The sequence below is a fragment of the Pseudoliparis swirei genome, chromosome 6 (assembly GCF_029220125.1).
Source record: "Pseudoliparis swirei isolate HS2019 ecotype Mariana Trench chromosome 6, NWPU_hadal_v1, whole genome shotgun sequence".
NCBI lineage: Eukaryota > Metazoa > Chordata > Actinopteri > Perciformes > Liparidae > Pseudoliparis > Pseudoliparis swirei.
Window position 1 is genome coordinate 17799586 of NC_079393.1, and position 19919 is coordinate 17819504.

General features: G+C 41.2%; 1 protein-coding gene across 2 annotated transcripts in view; it reads left to right on the plus strand.

Annotated features, from left to right (window-relative positions):
• The window catches only part of pdhx (pyruvate dehydrogenase complex component X), a 29938-nt gene continuing 10019 nt past the window's right edge, over positions 1-19919 (plus strand). For both annotated transcript variants that reach the window (XM_056416056.1, XM_056416057.1), the window contains exons 1-5: positions 1-140; positions 2795-2878; positions 6248-6348; positions 14155-14312; positions 15701-15799. In XM_056416056.1, coding sequence (XP_056272031.1) covers positions 2-140; positions 2795-2878; positions 6248-6348; positions 14155-14312; positions 15701-15799 — 581 coding nt within the window. In that variant the 5' untranslated portion in view covers position 1. The remainder of the gene's footprint in view (positions 141-2794; positions 2879-6247; positions 6349-14154; positions 14313-15700; positions 15800-19919) is intronic.

Genomic DNA, 19919 nt, shown 5'->3' on the forward strand with positions numbered 1-19919 from the left:
CATGGCGGCCTCCTTGCGTCTGGGTCGTCAAGGGATTTTATTTGGCTTTCGACTATCTAGTACTTTTGACAGATGTGTATTGGCCACGCACCCATGTCAGGAGAACGTCAGGCACTTCTTTCGGTCGCCATGGATCCTCGGTGAGTTGTCATGGTGCTGTTCTCATCTTTCTCTGTTGGTAGCCGCTGGCATTTGCTGTCATCGTTGTCTGCCTCCGTTAGTCGTTTTAACATTAACGTTCATTTTTTAAACGGTGTTATTGTTTTTCCTCACACTATAACGAATACAACATGTTTTAAATGGGCAGACTGGCACGCCGCATTCCTGCCTGATTAATGAGGGTTTTATTTGACCTTAGATTACACGTCCATACATGATGGGGAAATGCACAAATCAGGGAATACACAAAGACTCCTTGTGGTCACGTAAATGTGCAGAACAGTGTTGCAAACCTGGACCTTTAGAGAGGCTTTAACGAGTTTTGTTTTTTTACTCTATTTTTGTCAGTCTGGTGGTCCAATATGCTTTGATCCCACCTGCGGTTACTGTCTCGTGCAAAAGTGGGTCCAGTTCCTTTATTGCAAAGTTAAATTAAGCTTATTTAGAACATGTTTGGGCAAAGAAAAGCACTTCTAATTTGAGTTGTCTCAGTGGGAAATCACAGGTGTTACTAACAACAGTAATGATGGCTCCATTCAAGTGCTTCAGTAATACCAGGAAGCCCACATGTACAAAACCAGCACCTGCATCTATTGTTATTTACATGTGGCACATGATGTGGGTTGGGCTGCCCCTCATATTTTAGATTTTAAGTGGTGTTTTTTTAATGATTATTTGTGGAGAACATCAGTTCTACAGATCTGTTGATTCAATCAACTATCATCTTAGTCTACCAACGCACATATGAGTTTGTTGACAAGGAATGTATCCAGGTGAGGACAGCCCTGGAAAGGTAATTACATTACATTGCATGTCATTTAGCTGACGCTTTTATCCAAAGCGACTTACAATCTCAAATGTATCCTTTATTGATCTCTTTATTGAGGACATTCTTCTCTGCATTCAACCCATCTTTATTCCCTTCGCATTGAAAATGCGGAAGGTAATGTTTTGATCGCTGTGTATTTATTTATTTATTTATTTATTTGTATGCGTGTTATTCGCATAACACAAAAAGTATTAAACCGAATCGCATGAAATTCGGTGGGATGATTGGGTATTATCCGGGGACCATTTGATTAGATTTTGGGATCAATCGGGTCAAAGGTCAAGGTCATGAAAAGGTCAAAATCTTCTTTTTACCATAGCACGGTCAATTTCTATCCAATTGGCATGCAACTAATGCCAAAATGTTCATAATTCAATGCCCAATCTTGTGATATGCGAAGGTATGCGCTCTACCGAGTGCCCATTCTAGTTATAGTTATTAAGGAGGAGTGAGCTGCAGTGAAGCGCCCGGGGAGCCACTAAGGGGTTCATTGTTAAATGTACACAGGTTTGGAAAATAATAGACCGTTCATAGAAAAAAAGCTTTTCGCTCAACACTTAATTATCGGTGTTCATACATCCAGAAATAACGTTGTATGTGACACTATTTAGCAGTTTATTACTTCAGCTTTTCAGAGAGGACCCGTCAGGATCAACTGACTGCTTGGCATGTCTCCAGTATTCATCACCAGCAATAGGCCCAGTGAAAGAATTCAGGTCAGAAATAATTGCTTGTTGGAAGAAACCAGAGGACAACATCAGAGACGTTGACAACAAATCACAATGTGACTGTTTTCTTTTGTTCCTAACATTTAGTCATTTATTTATGATTTATGGAATGTGCTGGAATGTGCTGCTTATAATTTCAGTTGATTTATGCTTCAGATAGTTTGACATGTCTTAGCAGACAAAGCACTGGTGTGAATGATTGCATTAATGATGGCTTCATTCCACAATGTGTCAGTGAGCAAGCAGTCACACGGTTGTTGGACTGGCTCTTGAACTCATGACAGGAATGCATCATTGTATTGGACACACATACAGACACAGACCAATGACTGATGCTAAGTATGAAGTTTGATATTTAATAATAATAATGTGAAAAGAGTCAGGCAGTTTGTTTTTCATACATCCAAACACAAATAATATATACAGGTAGATGAATTAGTTTAACAGTTAATGGAATTCTTACATCTCAGATTCTGAATGTAAATATTTAAGCAAACATAATATGAATGGTTAATACTTGTCTTTCTTATACACATACGCACATTTTGTGATATTGTCAAATATCCAGCAGATGGCAGCAGCACCCAACATAAGCAGAGACCACACAGGAGGTAATATTCTTATGGAAGAATGGTTCGGAGGCCGACTTCTAAGACAAGTTTGTTTCTTCATTAAGGCAATTGGATTAATAATAACATGCTCTGTCAAATGTGAAGAACTTTGAAGATAGTTCATCATTGATTTTGATTGTATGTTCCTTCGAGTTTGATTAGCTCTTACGGTGATACCTGTGTACAAGTGTACTGAAGGAATATTTAATATCTTAATACAGGGTCCTATGGCTTATGGTGTTAAAAAGCAACACAATCCTATCCTTTTCTCTGCCTCCTTTGTTTACTCTTTCTGGCTCTTATTCATTGTCTCTTGATTTATTTTGCCTTCCGCATGGACTCGTTTATGCTGAAAGGCGTGGCTGAAGGAAAGCTCTGAATATGATTTTTCGTGACTTATTTCTGCCGTAGTTTTGCTGCGTGATGACCCCTGATGTAAATTGTACTATTCTCTTTCTTTCCTGTAGGTGTCAGCCCAGTCAAAGTGGAAATGCCTGCACTCTCACCCACCATGGAGGAGGGAAGCATAGTTAAATGGCTGAAGAAGGAAGGTAAAAGAAGCACAAGACTTAATTTCCCAGCTCTCATTATCACATGTTTCTGCTTAACTTTCTCTAACAAACCTAGTAAATCTACTGTTTAGAAGGTTAGTAGATTTTCGCAGGTTAGTACATTCATGTAATTCTCAAAAGTATTCATTTCCCCCACAATGATAGACCAACTGTAGCGCCAATCATTGAGTCAATGACATCAGTGTTGCTCTGTAAGACAGAGGACTGAGCACTGGAAGCACCTGAGGCCCTCTGGAGGCTAATTGGCTCCAGGAAACACTGCAGTCACCATTCATCACTGCTTAGCAACTCAGCCAGGCGCCTCAGACACACTACCATTTATCAGAAGGCAGCATACTGAATTGTGATTGGCTGCTCTGCTGTGTTGCCATGTGCTTCTGTGACTTGGGGTGAGATATGTACACGTGTGTGTGTGTGTGTGTAAGGGAGAATGGGAAAGATATATTCTCAGGAGCAAGAACAACACAGAGTGCAATCTTTACAACTCCTAAAATGTCATTTATTTCTCTGTGGGGTCTGAACAATAATGTTGTCACAGAATTGTAAGGACAATCTGAGCCCGTCGGTAAAGAAAAAGCTCTTTTAGTGAAAGTAAATTGACTGCATTGCTGCCAATTGAAATGGCATTGCAGCCTTTTCTGCGTCTGCATCCTGTTTTTCCACAAAGTGGCCCAGTGGCGGGTGATGCATGGCGCCCTGGCCTGCATACCCATGTGTTCTTATTTTATTTGTTATGGTTATGCCCATCGCCTTTCTGGTTGCCTGTTTAATGTTGCACATCACACTTCACCCCTGGGGTCACACAGTGTTAAAGCCTCAGTGTGAATACATTTTTAAACACTCCTGCTTGCTCATAAGGGCCTCCAACAATGTTAATACTCCTTCTTTCAACCTTCCCCTCAGCCATCCCCATTCCAACCTTTAATTGACCCGCCCTGTGCCTTCTTTTTCCTCCCCACACCTCTACATTAAACCTATAAACAAAAAAGCCTATAAACACACTTTTTTGTTTGGGCATTAATTCAGAGTTTTACAGTACCTTTTTTTATTTTACTGTTCTTGCTTTTTCTTTTCTCTGCTCCAAGCCCATAATGCAACTCTCTTATGCTATTCTGCTAAAAGATAGAAATCTGACCAGATGTCCGATCTGGATAACCCGTGGGCTTCATGTCTTTTACCTTACGTCCTCCTCGCTTCTTATCACATGGACATATGTCACATAGGGCTGCAACTAACGATTATTTTGATAATCGATTAATCGGTTGATTATTTTATCGATTAATCGATTAATCGGATAAAAAAACAAAAAAACATTAATTTTCAACCCTTTATTCAAAACAGGGTCCGTACGGTCATGGAAAACCTGGAAAAGTCATGGAATTTTTCAATGGCTATTAGCAGGCCTAGAAAAGTAATTGAAAAAAATAAAATTCCAAAATATTTGGAAAAGTAATGCAAATTTGTTTTATTCAAATGTTAATTTACACGCTATATATACGGTATGCTTTGGAATTCTCATTGATAGTTTAAATACTACATCTTCTCACTTTGTCACGTATAGACCGAAGTTTCAAATGTTTAATCATGGAAATTTGGTTTAGTCATGGAAAGGTCCTGGAGATCCACTGGTCAGCATGTGGATGAACCGTCACAAACAGACTGACAGCTTTACTCTAATGAGCAGTGGTCCCCATGTGGCCCCCTGAACAATATCAGAGACGCGTTCCGATTATTTTTTTTTCCTGGCCCGCCCGTTGAGATTACAGCAGAGACGGAAAAAAAAAAAAAGTGTGTGGCTAAAACAAAACATAATTGATGGACGTCTCGAGTCTCGTTCGGCCATCGACACACAGCGTTTGGGACAGCGTTTTAGAAGTTAGGTTAGTCTGATGTGCCTGCCGCTGCGCTGCTGTCCTGCTGCGCTGTGTACTAACACGTTAAAGTACCCATAAAAAAAAAATTGACGATTGCTATTTTTAGTGTCGATACTTCATTAAAGAAGCGATAGGCGCACGCCGCTGCCCGCCAAATGTCTGCGTCTGCGGCGCGCGCTCACAGCGTCGTGGGCGTCGTGGCTTATCTCCGTTGAAAAATATTAGAGCGCACGCGCTGCCTCCCGCGTTAAATGTCTCGCGCGCGCGCTACACACAGCGGCGTCGGTGTGGCTATCTCCGCCTTTCTCCGGAAAAAAAATTTTTTCCGCCATTCCGCTATCGCCCACGAATAACCACGTTGTCGTTATCCTCTTGTGGAAATGCCACAGCGTCGTGACATGTAGCGCCCTGGTGTCTGGGTTCATAACGTCACCCGAGGCGCACTTAGCTCCGTGAATGTCTCCGACTACGTGAATGACGCTGATTGGCTCTCACAACGCAGCGTTCAGTCTCTCTCCTCTCCCCTCCCGCTCTGGTTTCTGTGCTGCCTGCTTACTCAACCTCTTGTCTATACTCCGTGACTTATTATTGCGCGTAATCGACACAACGAATCGATAATGAAATTCGTTGCCAACTATTTTAATAATCGATTTTTATCGATTTTATCGATTCGTTGTTGCAGCCCTAATGTCACAAAAACAATTCAATCACACCCCGCCTACTCTTGACTCTTCGTGACATTGATTGACTGCAATGGCTAAAAGCAAGACATCTCTGGGGGCTACAATATAACCAAAACACTCATCTTCAACATCAACATTGTGGTTTCTAACAAGCATTTCCTGTACAACTGATGACAATTGTTTTGTTCTTCTTTTCCTCTCCTTTTTGTCCAAAGAGACAATAAGGTTCATTTGTCTGAAGACCCTTTCGAGTTGTTTCACTAAACAGGTTTAGGACAAAAAGGATATATATATATATATATATATATACTGTATATAAGCATGGAAGGATTGAACCGATGCCTCCTAATTGCCGTCCTCTTTCATTCCTAAGCAGATGTTAATATATTCAAACCCTCTCATGGTGTGAACCAGTGGGACTCTACTGGAATTCTAAGGATAGGCAAAGATCTTGCCTTCTTTCAGACACGCTGTGTTTCTGTATCTCATATCCTTTACCATGAAACATTGATTAGGCCCTTCATTTGATGCGTAGGCCAAAGCCGGAGCAGATCATTTCTGGCATAACCGGTTCGCCCCATCAATGCAATTCTTTAGATTTTATAGCAACACTTGTGTTCTTCACATGTGAAAGAGCAGTTGTTCTGAACAGCCTGCATGATTCATGCATTTGCACTTTAACTAAGAGTGATGAATATATTTGGTTTGGGAATTAGTTGCTTCAAATGCCAAATACATGTTGTTGTTTTTTGTTTATCAAAGTTCTTGGATGTGTTTCTTTACCTTTTCAGGGGAGGCGGTGGCAGCCGGCGATGCCCTTTGTGAGATTGAGACCGACAAGGCTGTCGTTACCATGGAATCTAACGAGGATGGAATCATGGCAAAGATATTGGTGAGTGAGCAAAAACACACACAGCCCTCTCGAGGAGATGATTAGAGACAGGAATACAGTTCAAGTATACTCATCCATAAACATGATCATGGGTTGAGGGATTTTTAAAACGCCGTATATTTAAGTGTGTGTTAAGTCAGCAGTTTGCAGTAGTTACGTCTGTTTTATAAATTAGTTTCTATTCACATGGCCCATAATTCCTGTTCAACTTTGTGTGAATGATCAGGGTTCCCTCGTTGCCAATGCTAATTGCCTCTGCCTGTTAAATCTGCTCTTCCTATACAGTTACAGCAAAGCTTTGACAAGGCGTCTTTGGTGACAAATATTTCACCCCCCTCCCCCATTGTGCCGTTTGTGTGTGGGATTTTTAATAGACTGCCAAAGACAGAGAGAGAGATCTATTTTCTTTCATCAGTGCTCCACCACTTGTTTGTCCCCATGAACAGAAAGAGTAATATGTTTTATCTTCTTGTGGTGTTTGACGGATCTGTGAGAGATCTGCATAGAGTACGGGAAGTGAGAAGAAGGGGGAGGATGTCCTCGCAGTTTAAGCAGGATTAATGTTCTCTGTTTTTATCTTCCTCGTTTAACTGGCAGTGAGGTGTTGCTACGTTCGTTCCTGTGCATGCACAGAAGCACAAACACTTCCTCCGTGTCACAGAGAGTGCCTTTAATTCACAACACAACATCTCCCCCTCGCCGTGTCATTTTGGACATGCTCGCATTCTGGTGACGCTTGAGTGGAGCCGGGTTTAATTAGCTGATGATTCTGTTTGTTTGTGAAACCTGAACAAAAAAACAATTACAGAGGCAGTCTGCGCCAACAACCACACATCACAAATGGTCACGCATATGGATTGTTCATTAAATTATTTCTTCCAAGTGCAACATCGAGATGGCTAAATAAAACAATTCATTACCGTAGGGACCAGTGTCAATTATAAAATATCAGATATGATCTCTTTTCTTCCCCATGCTTTTCACTTCACTGGCGTCCATTCGTCCACATTCCCTTACTCCATTCTCGTGTTTTTGCGGCTGTGGGGATGAGGTAGTTTCCATAGCAACCACACACGAATTGGGGGTAGGGGCTTTTGAGCTGAAGCTGGCAGAGAAAGATGGTCTGCATTAGATAAGCCCCTGAGCTATCTCTCTCCCCCCTGTAAGAGAGTACGAGTGTAGTTAATAATAAAAAACGGGAGCTTGTGGCAATATTTCAGAGATCTGTGCACTCTTCTATGGCACGGGCAATGTGGCATCCCCTTTGTCTGGGTCAGAGAGTATTGGGTCTTAAAAGTCTAATTGGGGCCCGCCGAGTCAGTTTCAAATTTAGAGGCGACAATAATGACCTGCCCGTGGCCAGATTCCCGGACATGCAGCCGTAGACGTGGCCCTTCCAGTGCTCCACAGGGGTTATTTATGGGGGTCAAGTACTGCTATGGCCCTCGACCAATTTTCAACCATGGCTCTTGGGATTGAGAGAACAGGGGATATATTCCTCTTATATTGGCTTGTGGATGCTGGGGGTGGGAGCAGCAGCATCGAGAACACAGATTACTGTATCTCATCATACTGTGTTCAGCTCTACGCTTACCCAGGGGCTTCAATCTGAAAAATCATCCCTGGGTACAATCAATCATCGCCTGTGTTAAAATGGCATGCATTTGTTGCAGATACGTACTGAAGATGCCAAAAGCTTTTCTAGATTCAGATGTCTATAAATATGAGCGCCGCTGATCTCTAGATGGAGAATACTGATCTAGAAACGTATTGGCAGGCACATCAGAAGGTCGTTGAGTGTGGATGAATTGGTGATCAATATGATTAATTACATGGCAGAAAAGACTGATGGATAAATGAATAGATGGATAGATAGATGAAGATATCCTCTCAGTGTTCCATTAATTTTCTTCCCCCACCAATCTTTATCTTCACACACTGCCACATGCAGTATATTTAAACACCAACAGTAGCAGCTGTAGTGTCTTAAATCAATTCTTAGTACAAATCACTTTCTAACCATTCAGCATTCTAAGGGGGAAACAAATTGGGTGAAAAGTCTGTCTGATCCAGAATTTCACAAATAAAAGTAAATGACTTGTAGACTGTTGTCACAAATGATAAATTAATTCAAATTACAGTCCATATTTTTCTTCAAGAAAGGCAAGCAGGGCATGGGGGAGAGAGGTTGGGACGAAGGTGACACATTATCGAGAAAACCGAGTGGAGAGCAATAGAAATGATCGAATAGATGAAGAGAAACTACCTTTTGATAAAAAGATCCTTGACAGTTCGAACCTGAAAGTTGTCGTTCTATTGTGAGAAAGCTAAACAAACAAGATGCTCAGAAGGAATGAGTTTACTCATGCGCTGCAGCTTTTTCTGTGAGATTTCATTGGACTCGCAGACTGGCATTGTTAAATGACGCATGTCGCTGCCAATCCTCTTTGTGCGATATCTGTCATGCTCTGTTGATCAGAGACCGACCTTTCTCACTGCCTGAAGATCTCTCCCTCTTTTTTTCTGTTTAGAAGCATTTTTAGGCTAAATACATCATCCTTTTGCCAAATAAACCTCTTCAAACACTATGCAATAGGTATAACTGTTTGACCACAGTCCGATCCCCATCGTCACGCTAACACACCTGGAATGATTCATGGGATTTGCAGCACAAGCACAATCTACATCAGCCAACACTCGTAATTGAAATTAAAAGGAATTTTCAATCTCATCCAGGCTGAGTTTATGGTAACTAAGCTGTTTACACACTCAGGGGGCTTGTATGGCTGGCTGTATGATAACAGTTTTGAGATAAGTAGGTTAAACCTCATAAATGGTCCAGTCTGACTTTATTAAATCATTAGCAAAGCTGATGGGCTCTAGAGAGGTCCCTTAAGAGCCCTTTTTGTGATCGGTTAGACTTTGACAGTGAGAATGTTGCCATAGAAAAGGCTAAAGACTGAGTCTAGCACGCTGAATGCTCTTCATAGTGTTGAGCTCACTTGTGTTACGCATCAGAGAAAAGATGGCTGTGAGGACTTGGACCACGCGGGTAGACCAGTGAGAGACACGTGTTTCTTTTGTTAAAAAAAGAAAATGTATATGTTTCTGTCAACATGACGGAACATAACTGAAACACTAACGGAAGAGAACTGAGAAGCACAAAGTGACGCTCTTAACTGAGGGGAGACATTTATAGTGACTGATCAAGCAATTCAGAGACAAAAGACATAATCAACTGAACAAACTACAATAAACAAAGAAATGTCTGCATAGCGCCACCTAATAACTAAGGAAAGATAATGAAACAATGATATAACAAACACTGATCGTCCATAGAAATAACAGAAATCTAACTATGATCATAATCTGACTATATATTAATATTAATATAACATTAAACGCCAATGTGTGTGGTTTAGTGTCATGCTTTGACCAGACCCTGTAGAGGAGTTTCATGCTAAACATTGTGATGGTTACATGTTACAGAAGCTCTTTGAGCATAAAGTGAAACCAGCTTTGCGACACACTGCATCATAAATTCATAATCCTTCCCACAGGTTGAGTGTGTTTTATAACCATTTGATGGCAGTGTTGAGCCCCACACCACGACAGTGCACTACACATTTACTAGTGTGTGTGAGTGCGTGCATCTAAAGTTGTGTGCGTCTTTATAATGAAACCACCGATGAAGCTTGTGATTAAAATGCAGCACATACTGTATATTTTCATGGTTTTAAAAACTTCCACTTTAGGGAGAAATGCACTTGCCCGACAGTCAGAATCTGTGCACTTCTTGGGTACCGTTTTCCTATATTGCTCCTCATTCTGTAATGCTATATGGTCTTCAACCTGATATGTCTTTTTAAAAATTGCCTTCCAAGCTGCAGTGCCGTGCTTTCTGAGAGTTATACACCTAAAAATGACTTTATGAACTTCTTTAATGAAAAGATTTTAACTATTAGGGACAAGATTAATATTCTCTTGCCCATAACCAGTGCCAATCTGTCCTCAAGTGGAATGGCCTTGGAAACCGCTGTATGCCCTGGTGTATATTTGGAGGGCTTTTCTCCCATCAACCGTGACCAATTATCTTCAACGGTTTCTACTTCGAACACGTCTACCTGTCTCTTGGACCCTATCCCGACGAGGCTGCTTAAAGACGTTTTGCCTTTAATTGGCGGCTCTCTATTAGATATTATCAATGTGTCTCTGCTAACAGGCCACGTACCACACTCCTTCAAAGTGGCTGTTATTAAACCTCTCCTGAAGAAGCCCACTCTGGATCCAGAGGTGTTGGCTAACTACAGACCGATCTCTAACCTCCCTTCCTCTCCAAGATCCTTGAGAAAGTGGTCGCAAATCAGTTGTGCGACTTTCTACATCATAATAGTTTATTTGAGAAATTTCAATCAGGATTTAGAAAACACCACAGCACCGAGACAGCACTGGTGAAAATTACAAATGACCTCTTAATGGCAGCAGATAAAGGACTCCTCTCTGTCCTGGTCTTGTTAGACCTTAGTGCTGCATTCGACACCATTGACCATGACATCCTGTTACAGAGACTGGAGCAGTCGATTGGCATTTCAGGCACGGCACTAATTTGGTTTAAATCCTATTTATCAGATCGATCTCAGTTTGTATTTGTAAACGATGACGCCTCGATAACCACCAACGTTAGTCACGGAGTTCCACAAGGTTCTGTGCTTGGACCAATTTTATTTACTTTATACATGCTTCCTTTGGGCAATATTATTAGGAAACACTCCATAAACTTTCATTGTTATGCAGATGATACTCAACTATATTTATCGATAAAACCAGAGGAGAGCAACCAACTCGGTAAAATTCAAGCATGTCTTAAAGACATAAAAACATGGATGACCTGCAACTTCTTGATGTTAAACTCAGACAAAACCGAAGTAATTTTAATCGGCCCTGAGCACCTCAGAGATCAATTATCTGGTGATGTGGTTTCTGTAGACGGCATTGCCCTAGCATCCAACACCACTGTAAAGAATCTTGGCGTTATCTTTGATCGGGACTTGTCCTTTAACTCCCATGTAAAGCAAATCTCAAGGACTGCATTCTTTCATCTACGTAATATTTCAAAAATCAGGCACATCTTGTCTCAAAAAGATGCAGAAAAATTGGTTCACGTTCGTTACTTGAGACTGGATTACTGCAACTCCTTATTATCAGGCTGCTCTAATAAATCTCTTAGGTCCCTCCAGTTGATCCAGAATGCTGCAGCTCGTGTTCTCACTAAAACTAAGAAAAGAGATCACATCACTCCTGCACTAGCTGCTCTGCACTGGCTCCCAGTAAAATCAAGAATCACTTTTAAAATTCTTCTCTTAACCTACAAAGCCTTGATTGGTGATGCTCCATCATATCTTAAGGAGCTTGTAGTACCATATTGCCCCACTAGAGAGCTACGCTCACTAAATGCGGGACTACTTGTAGTTCCTAGAGTCTTAAAAAGTAGAATGGGAGCCAGAGCCTTTAGTTATCAAGCTCCTCTTCTATGGAACCAGCTTCCACCTTCAGTCCGGGAGGCAGACACAGTCACCTCGTTTAAGAGTAGACTTAAGACCTTCCTCTTTGACAGAGCTTATAGTTAGGGCTGAATCAGGTTTGCCCTGGTCCAGCCCCTTGATATGCTGCTATAGGCTTATAGCTGCCGGGGGACGTTTAGGATGCACTGAGCACCTATCTCCTCTTTTTTCTCTCCTTAAGGATGAATTTTCATCTCTCAATCACACGTTACTAACTCTGCTTTCTCCCCGGAGTCCTTTTGACTTCACGTCTCATGGGGTCATCGGACCCTATACGGCATAGATCCTATCTGCCTGATGGATCATCGAGGTCTGGGTCGTGGAATTCCTGCTCCTGACTACGCCACTGTCCTGTTGAGACTCCGCCCACTGTTGAGACTCCTCCTCCTCCCACCGCCATCTGCCTGATGGATCGTGGAGGTCTCCATCGTGGAATATGCCTACTATGAACTATTCATACACTCTGTCATATTCATTGAATGTATTTTAACTCTAAATCTGTCCTTCTGTACACATTACATCTATTGCATCTGTCCATCCTGGAGAGGGATCCTCCTCTGTTGCTCTCCTGAAGGTTTCTTCCCTTTTTTTCCCCCTGAAGGGTTATTTGGGAGTTTTTCCTGGTCCGATGTGAGGTTTTGGGGCAGGGATGTCTATGTGTACAGATTGTAAAGCACTCCGAGACAAATTTGTAATTTGTGAAATTGGGCTATACAAATAAACTGAATTGAATTGAATTGAAAAAGACTGTAGGGGAGGATAAATATTTGACAACATTTCCCTCTGGGTCAACCACCCCGTGGTGGGGTGGCGCTGAGGATAGTGTCAGCTGCAAATTGGCATTATATTCTCCAGCTGGCAGGTCGTGTATTGTGCACCTTGCTATTAAGCTGCCAGTGACTGTGTTTTCAAATCTATTTTCTCATAGCTTTTACAAATACAATTTGTTCCCTAATTCTTCGATAGGTGCAAATCTATTTGGATGTGTTGTCAAAAATATTTTCAGTGTAATTTGTTATGTTATGTTTTCCATATTGTGTTGATAAACTGGTATCAAGACAATGTATAATGATTCTCTACACTTGAACTGTTCTGCTTCCTGGCAGAACTGTTGCTCATGTGTTGCTGCTCAATGAGGCCACTGGTGTGTTTGTGTCAGCACTTGACGGTGCAATGAATAAATATATTCTGGATCTGGCTTTTGGTTGTTCTCCCCTTCTGTTGCACACAAATATATTGATTGTGGTCGTCACAACATATCACAGGGTTGCTTGTGTCACGATACCACGGGTATTGTGGGAAGTATATTGCTTCTCTAGTACCTCCTATTAAATTAAAAAATCCCTCTGGGACTGAAGAGAGGGATCTCCGGATTCCCCTGACAGGTCTTACGCTTACCTCAGCCCTATTGTTCAGGTGCAGGCTTTATATGTGTTCCAACTCGGGGCATAGCCTAGGCTTGTTGTGTTAGCCAGTATATTGTAGGTTAGTATTGCTTTGTGCTCATCACCATCACTTAGTAAACATGTGAAATCGTACCTAATTGTTTTCATTTGGTCAATTGTCAGACATGTGCAGCTTAGTACGTGTTGACTGGTCAGTGGTTGTGTTTTACAAAGTACAGCAGGGTCTACTTTCACATATGTGGTCGTTCCTGCGTTTATTCTTCCTTCTCTCATGATATCGAGCGACACCTTCGAGAGGCAGCTCAGTAAGTGGGTACCTTTTGAAAAGAGAGCATCCCAAGCCTCTATATTGTGCCTGGCCTTTCATTTTAACTGATCAGTATTGACTGAGGAACAACAGCCACAGCTTGTAGAGAGTAGCGTGAGGCTTGCAATGGATTACTCTGCAACAAGATAGTGAATCAATAGTTGGCGGTATGAAAACACATCCATTCCACTCCAAGGATTCATTGCAGCACAGCTGGGTTTTGTATAATTTCTTTAAGTTAACAGGGGAGAAAATTGAGAAATGGAAATTGATGTGAATGAGAAAGCAGTGGGATTGTTCAAGAGGTCATCTAATAATGGCTGTCACAATGTTTTCCTTTTTAATGACCACTGGTGAACTGATTAACTTCAAAATCACTTTCACATCATCTATTTCTTTGTTGTATATTCTTTGCTTCACAATCATGCAACACCTCAGACCGTCCCTGTTATTCTAGTAAACTCAGTTTTACTTGCAGTGTTTCTAAAGTTCTCCCGTAACTGAATAAATATGTCTCTCACACTCTTTATAGATGGAGGAGGGAAGTCGCAATGTGCCCCTGGGCACTCTAATTGCCCTCATGGTGGATGAAGGGCAGGACTGGAAGCAAGTTGAGATGCCTCGTTTAGAGGCTGCTCCCCCTGTGGCTCCCTCTCCAGTCCCTCCACCAAAACCAGCCACATCAGGACCGTAAGTTTTGCCGTCCTTCTATTTTTCTGCTGAAATTACACAAATTAATTATGGATTATTCCAATTAATAAAACCTTGACTGAATACAGGTCTGTACACATACCCCATTGCATAATGTGACCAGAATGGTGGATCACATCTTCTGGGAAGACAGTTACAATTTAGCACTCTCAAAGGATTTATGCAGTATTGTTTTGTCCCTGAATAAGCTTGATTTGTGTTTATATGTAATGCTTGTTGTTGTTGAAGTACCCACAGTACGAATCATAATAATATCAATATCAATCAATAATTCTCATAATAATAGGGATGTCAGCATTAACATCCGGTCATGCTCGTTTGAATTAACTACGTTAGTAAACACCCCGATGTGTGACAATGACGTATGTTTTGTCTTTGTAGTTATGCAGTCCCGTTGACCACCACAATGTCGCACATTGTGTTACTGCTAAGCCAAGAACGTAGATAACAAGGACAAAGATGCATGCAGGATTAACAGAAACGCTTCCTCTTATTGTTCAGTCCATACAGCCATGCTAATTTCAGGTCTTACCCTCATCACCACCATCTAACCGGCTGAATGGGATGATCTTCCTCTGTTCATATTCCAAAATATCTGTTACACAATGAATACTCTTGGAAAGCAAAAGAGCTGCCACAGAACACACAGGCCCGTTTTGTAATACCAACATTTCACGCTGAGCCCGTCCACATTTTCAGAGTTGCACTTTGCATCCACTTGACGGGTGAAAGATGTGAATAGTGGATGTGTTGTGAAGTCTGATTGTCAGGCGATGGACACAGGAATAGGCTCTGTTCGGCAGTCAGGTCAACTAGATGGTATCTGAGTTAACCCTTGTGTTGCCTTAGGGTCATTTTGACCCGAATCAATATTACACCCTCCCCCCGCCTTAGGATTAATTTGACCCCATTCAATGTTTAATGTCGGTGTTCTTTCGGTAGTCAACAAACAAACATAAAGTGCCTCACACTTAAACTTGGAAAACAATATTAATTCTAATAATTTTCTGGAGGTTTTAATTGCTGGCGTCAAATTGAACCCAAAGGGTAAAATATGTTAGCAAATATAAAGGTAACAGGAGGGTGAAACATTGAATCGGGTCAAAATGACCCTAAGGCAACACAAGGGTTAAGTAATAGGTCCTTTTTGAAATGTTTTGTGAAAACTCGGTAAGTATTATCTTGAAGTTGGACTGAAATGCTTTAAATAACATTTTAGCTGGACAAAGACTTGTTGGACTTTAGATGTAAATATAGGATTTTAAAATGATCTGGAATTTAAAAAACATCTGGAATAATTGTTGTCCTTAAAAGCAAAAGTGCAGAGTTCAAAAGTATATCGTAAATACGCTCTCTTCCCCGTCCAGGTTACGTCTGAGTCCTGCAGCAAGACATATCCTGGACTCCCATGGCATAGACCCAAAACTGGCCACACCCACTGGACCAAGAGGACTTATCACCAAAGAGTGAGTATGGATAAATGGGTTTGCTTTATTTGTTTGCACAGGAAGAGATTTGTCAGCAGTTGGTGATCGTTTAGCAGGGTAATAGGTCTAAGGGCACAAATAGGAAGGGTCCCCTCGTGGCCAACATAACGCCCAGGTAGCTCTGAGGAAAAGAGATGTCAGTCAGCGCAAGATGGGTCATAGCAACAGCGTCGGCAGTGGGAACGACAATGAACATGGGGGAGAGCCGAGATAAGTGAAAACAAGATGTGACTAAGGGGGTTAAGATGTAGGTACTTTAATCCTGTTATATGACAAATTCGCACTCCAGAAAGCTGTCCACAAACACACAAACACACACACACACAAACAGACACACACACACACACACACACACAAGCACAGACACACACACAAACAGCCATAAATGGTTACCTGCTGTCAATAGGGTCCTGATTGAATACTGTCGTTACCCACCTCACACCCTGCTGGGGAATCTCATTAAGCAACTTTAGTCGCCATAGCAACTCAGTCTCCAGGACCCACTGGTGACCATAGAAACGCAGACCATATGTGTTCTGAGGTGCGTGTCTTCGACTGTAAAAGGGATGCGAAGCTTCATGAACCAAACACACTAACAAATGACAACTCGGAGAAATCCAGCGAAGCCTTTTCCCCTCATGCATCCATTGTTGTAAATATTGTTTACAAACACCCATTTTATAAATCCCATTTTTAAGTTTCTTTACCACTGAGAGAGCGACTTAGGCGCCCTCATTTAAGCACATTTAGATTATCTTTTCACCTTAAATATTCAAAAGGGAACACTGCCTGTTCTTTTGGCATCAAGCTGTGATTAACTGCCCAGTTAATGAACACGGGTGGGTTTTGCGTGTTCAATGTCATCTTGATTCATAGTGTTTAAATTGTTAAATTTGTAATGCAGTTATAATTATCTCCAAATTATTTGAGTTGGCATGCAGGCTCAGTTACCGCTCCTTAAACCATTTGTTGGAGTCAAGATTTGCATGATCGGTTTGCCAAATTCCTAACATTGTACCGAGGCCATCTAACCGGCTCAGAGAGGAACATAGTTGAGAGACTCTGCCGGCCAAGAGGTTGAACAAAAAACAATGTGTCAGGGAACAAATTGAATGATGTGCTGTTGAAATAGTTTGCTAGCCACAGACAAAAATAAGTCCACAAAGCTTAACTTGTAAGGCATTACCTAGTTTGGAAATGAAAAGTGTTTTATTTCCTGTGGCTTTTCCTTTTGGGAAGTGCTTTTACGGGTGTTGAATACATTACTTCAGGAATGGAAACTGACAAATACAAATGTTTATTAGTTGGGAAATCCTGCTGATACCTCAGGAATATGTAGGGTATCAATATGTACAAAAAGAAAATATCCTTTAACATTGTTCTGAACATCCAGACATAGGAGCACAGACGATTATACATTATCAGTAATCTGTGATCTGATGTGATGTTTTTCCCAAAATGTTAAATATATTGGCCAATTTGTCTTCATAACAACTATGGGCATACAAGAGCTTGGCCAATGGCCACAAATGGTTGGCATGAAAGGAAGTGGTCTATTGAGCATAGTTTAAAAGAAAAATGTATATGGGACATATATGTTGAGGAGCCAATTGAGGCCAACTATTTCTGTATTGGTGTGATTAAGCCATTTCCCTTTAGCAATGTCTTTTGGATATTTAGATATGTTAAATGTGATGTCCCAGAATAGATGCACCTATAGACTTGCTTCTATGTTGGTGAGAATAGTTTCACATAGGCTGAGCTCCTTTAAGGGAGGACCGAATAGACCCCATTTCCTTTCCTTTGTCCTTTGGTCGATCAGATAAGACTGAAACCAGGGAAGGGTACCCCTCCCTTTCCACCCTCTGCTCTGGTGAGGCCCCTCTATAGTGGGCATGAATAGCAATAGGTCACGCAACCCAGGGATGAGATCATAGCATGTTACATAATCCACGGCCAGGTTTAAATACAGATTGGTGTTCAGAGGAACACATTTCGACTACCACCTTTTTCTCCATTTATCTTTCATCATTGTCATGAATTGAGGTGTTATCCAAAAGGCAAGTTAAGACCAGTGATGGTAATGATTTCAATGATTTTCACCTCACTATAGGCCGCATCACTTTACTGTATGACTACCCTGCAAAACATGTAAAAAAACAAAAAAAAACTGATTTCAGATATTAAGCATAAAGTAATACACATAAGTAAAAGCAAGGCAGCCCATTAACTATAAGCCGCCAGCCTACGAGCAGCGGTTTTGGATTTGCCCGTTAGTTTGAAATATCCAAGTTTAGCACAAATTATTGTTGTTCTCTGATTTAACTCTGCACTTCCTACTGCATAACAGTGCACTTATTTGAATGGAAATACTCTCAAAAATCATGTTGAATATCAATGAGGGCTGGCCTAAAAGAGCAGTTGTGTTTGACCTTGACCAACACAGGTATTCATTACCAAAGTGAGGATTTCTTGATCAGCCACTCAGGCATGTACAGCACCAGAGCTGCACTTTAGCTAAAGTTAAAACATAATCAGAATACACAAAAGAAAGTCATCCAGTATGTTACAAGTACAACATAGTGTATCAGTATGATCTTGTACCTATTGCTGTTTAAATGAAAGGACTGCTAAATAGGAGGTACTGCTTTGTCGTGGCATGTCAGTCATTTGGCTAAATGTGATGTTGCTAAATTGTCTTGCATTGTTTCAAAAGCACGTCTTGCTGCAACACTTAACTGCAGAACTAACGGCCAACTTCCTTTGTGGTAAAGTGATTATTTGGACCCCTTTTCTTTTCCTCCTTTTCGCTATTCAAATGTGTATGTTTGATGTTTCTCTTTTACAAAAGTCTAAATCTTAATGTTATTACAAAATACAGCGTAGTCCTCTTTACACTGAACTCTATTTCAGCCATCATCAAGATTTCTTGAATCTTTATTTAAGATTGTTCATATTTATCATATTTTTTTAACGTGATTGAAAAAGCAGACCACACGCCATTCCAGTGGAGCGGCTCCCATGACTACACCACTCTCTTTTTTCCCCATTGTAGTCTGTCCTAGGTGGCAGGAGAAGACAACATGTATTCATATGTGGGCTTTTGTGTGTGTGCGCTGCCTCGTTACCTTTTTAATATTCTACTCACACTCTCTCAGTCTTTCAGAGGCTTGTTTGCCTTTGTAGGGGTGTAAATGGTCAGTGTGAAAAGTGCACGCCAACCAGCTACACAGACGTATCGAGGCTTACTCGTCAAGTGTCCACTATAGGCTGCTGGTGACTTGACTACAGTATATATTTCATATCAACAATTTGCTCCCTTTTTATTGCTTGTAATGTTGGACAATCTTGTTAATATCAGATATGTTTTGTTAATTTGCTCACTCTGTTCTCTTTTTAGAAGCATTCAAAGTTGAAGTCACTTATAACCTCTGTGCTGCACTTTATGTTTCTTATGTGGTGGGCAGTTATCATTAAAACAGTCAATGTGGTTTTCACAGGATAGCTGGGGGATTTCCAAGTCGCCTCAGTCCCTCCACAAACAAATACTCCTATCAATAAGAGAGAGAGAGAGAGAGAGGGAGGGAGGAGTTAGTGTGCTGGAGGAAATCAAAAGATACAGCTCAGAGAGGGACATAGCTGTGAGGCCCAGACTGTTCCCGGCTACATGTTGAGGTCAGAGGCAGCTGGTCCAGACAAAAGGCTGGATGTGTGTGGGTAGGTGGACCCCAGTGCACTGAACTGGAACCAGAGAGCTCTTGCACACCTGATACGTTCCCCTCCCACCTCCTTTCGCTGCTAAGAACAAAATGAATGGGAGAAAAACAATCTAGGGCAGATTTTTCAGTACATTTTGAATTTCCCTTTTACCTTTTCTCTCTTTCCTGCATATCAATCTTCAGTGGAGCGTTCTGCAGGATCCTGACCCAAATCGATTTGTCACTTCCTCTTCTACATTTATGAAACTTCTGTGAATGTACAGATTACAAATATACTGCATGTGGAAAATGTGCCCTATTATATCTAAACTGGCCAGTGTGGAATATCATTGATTTCATTTCTATTCTAATTTTTCTTTTCCTAAGCTTAAGGTAGAAGG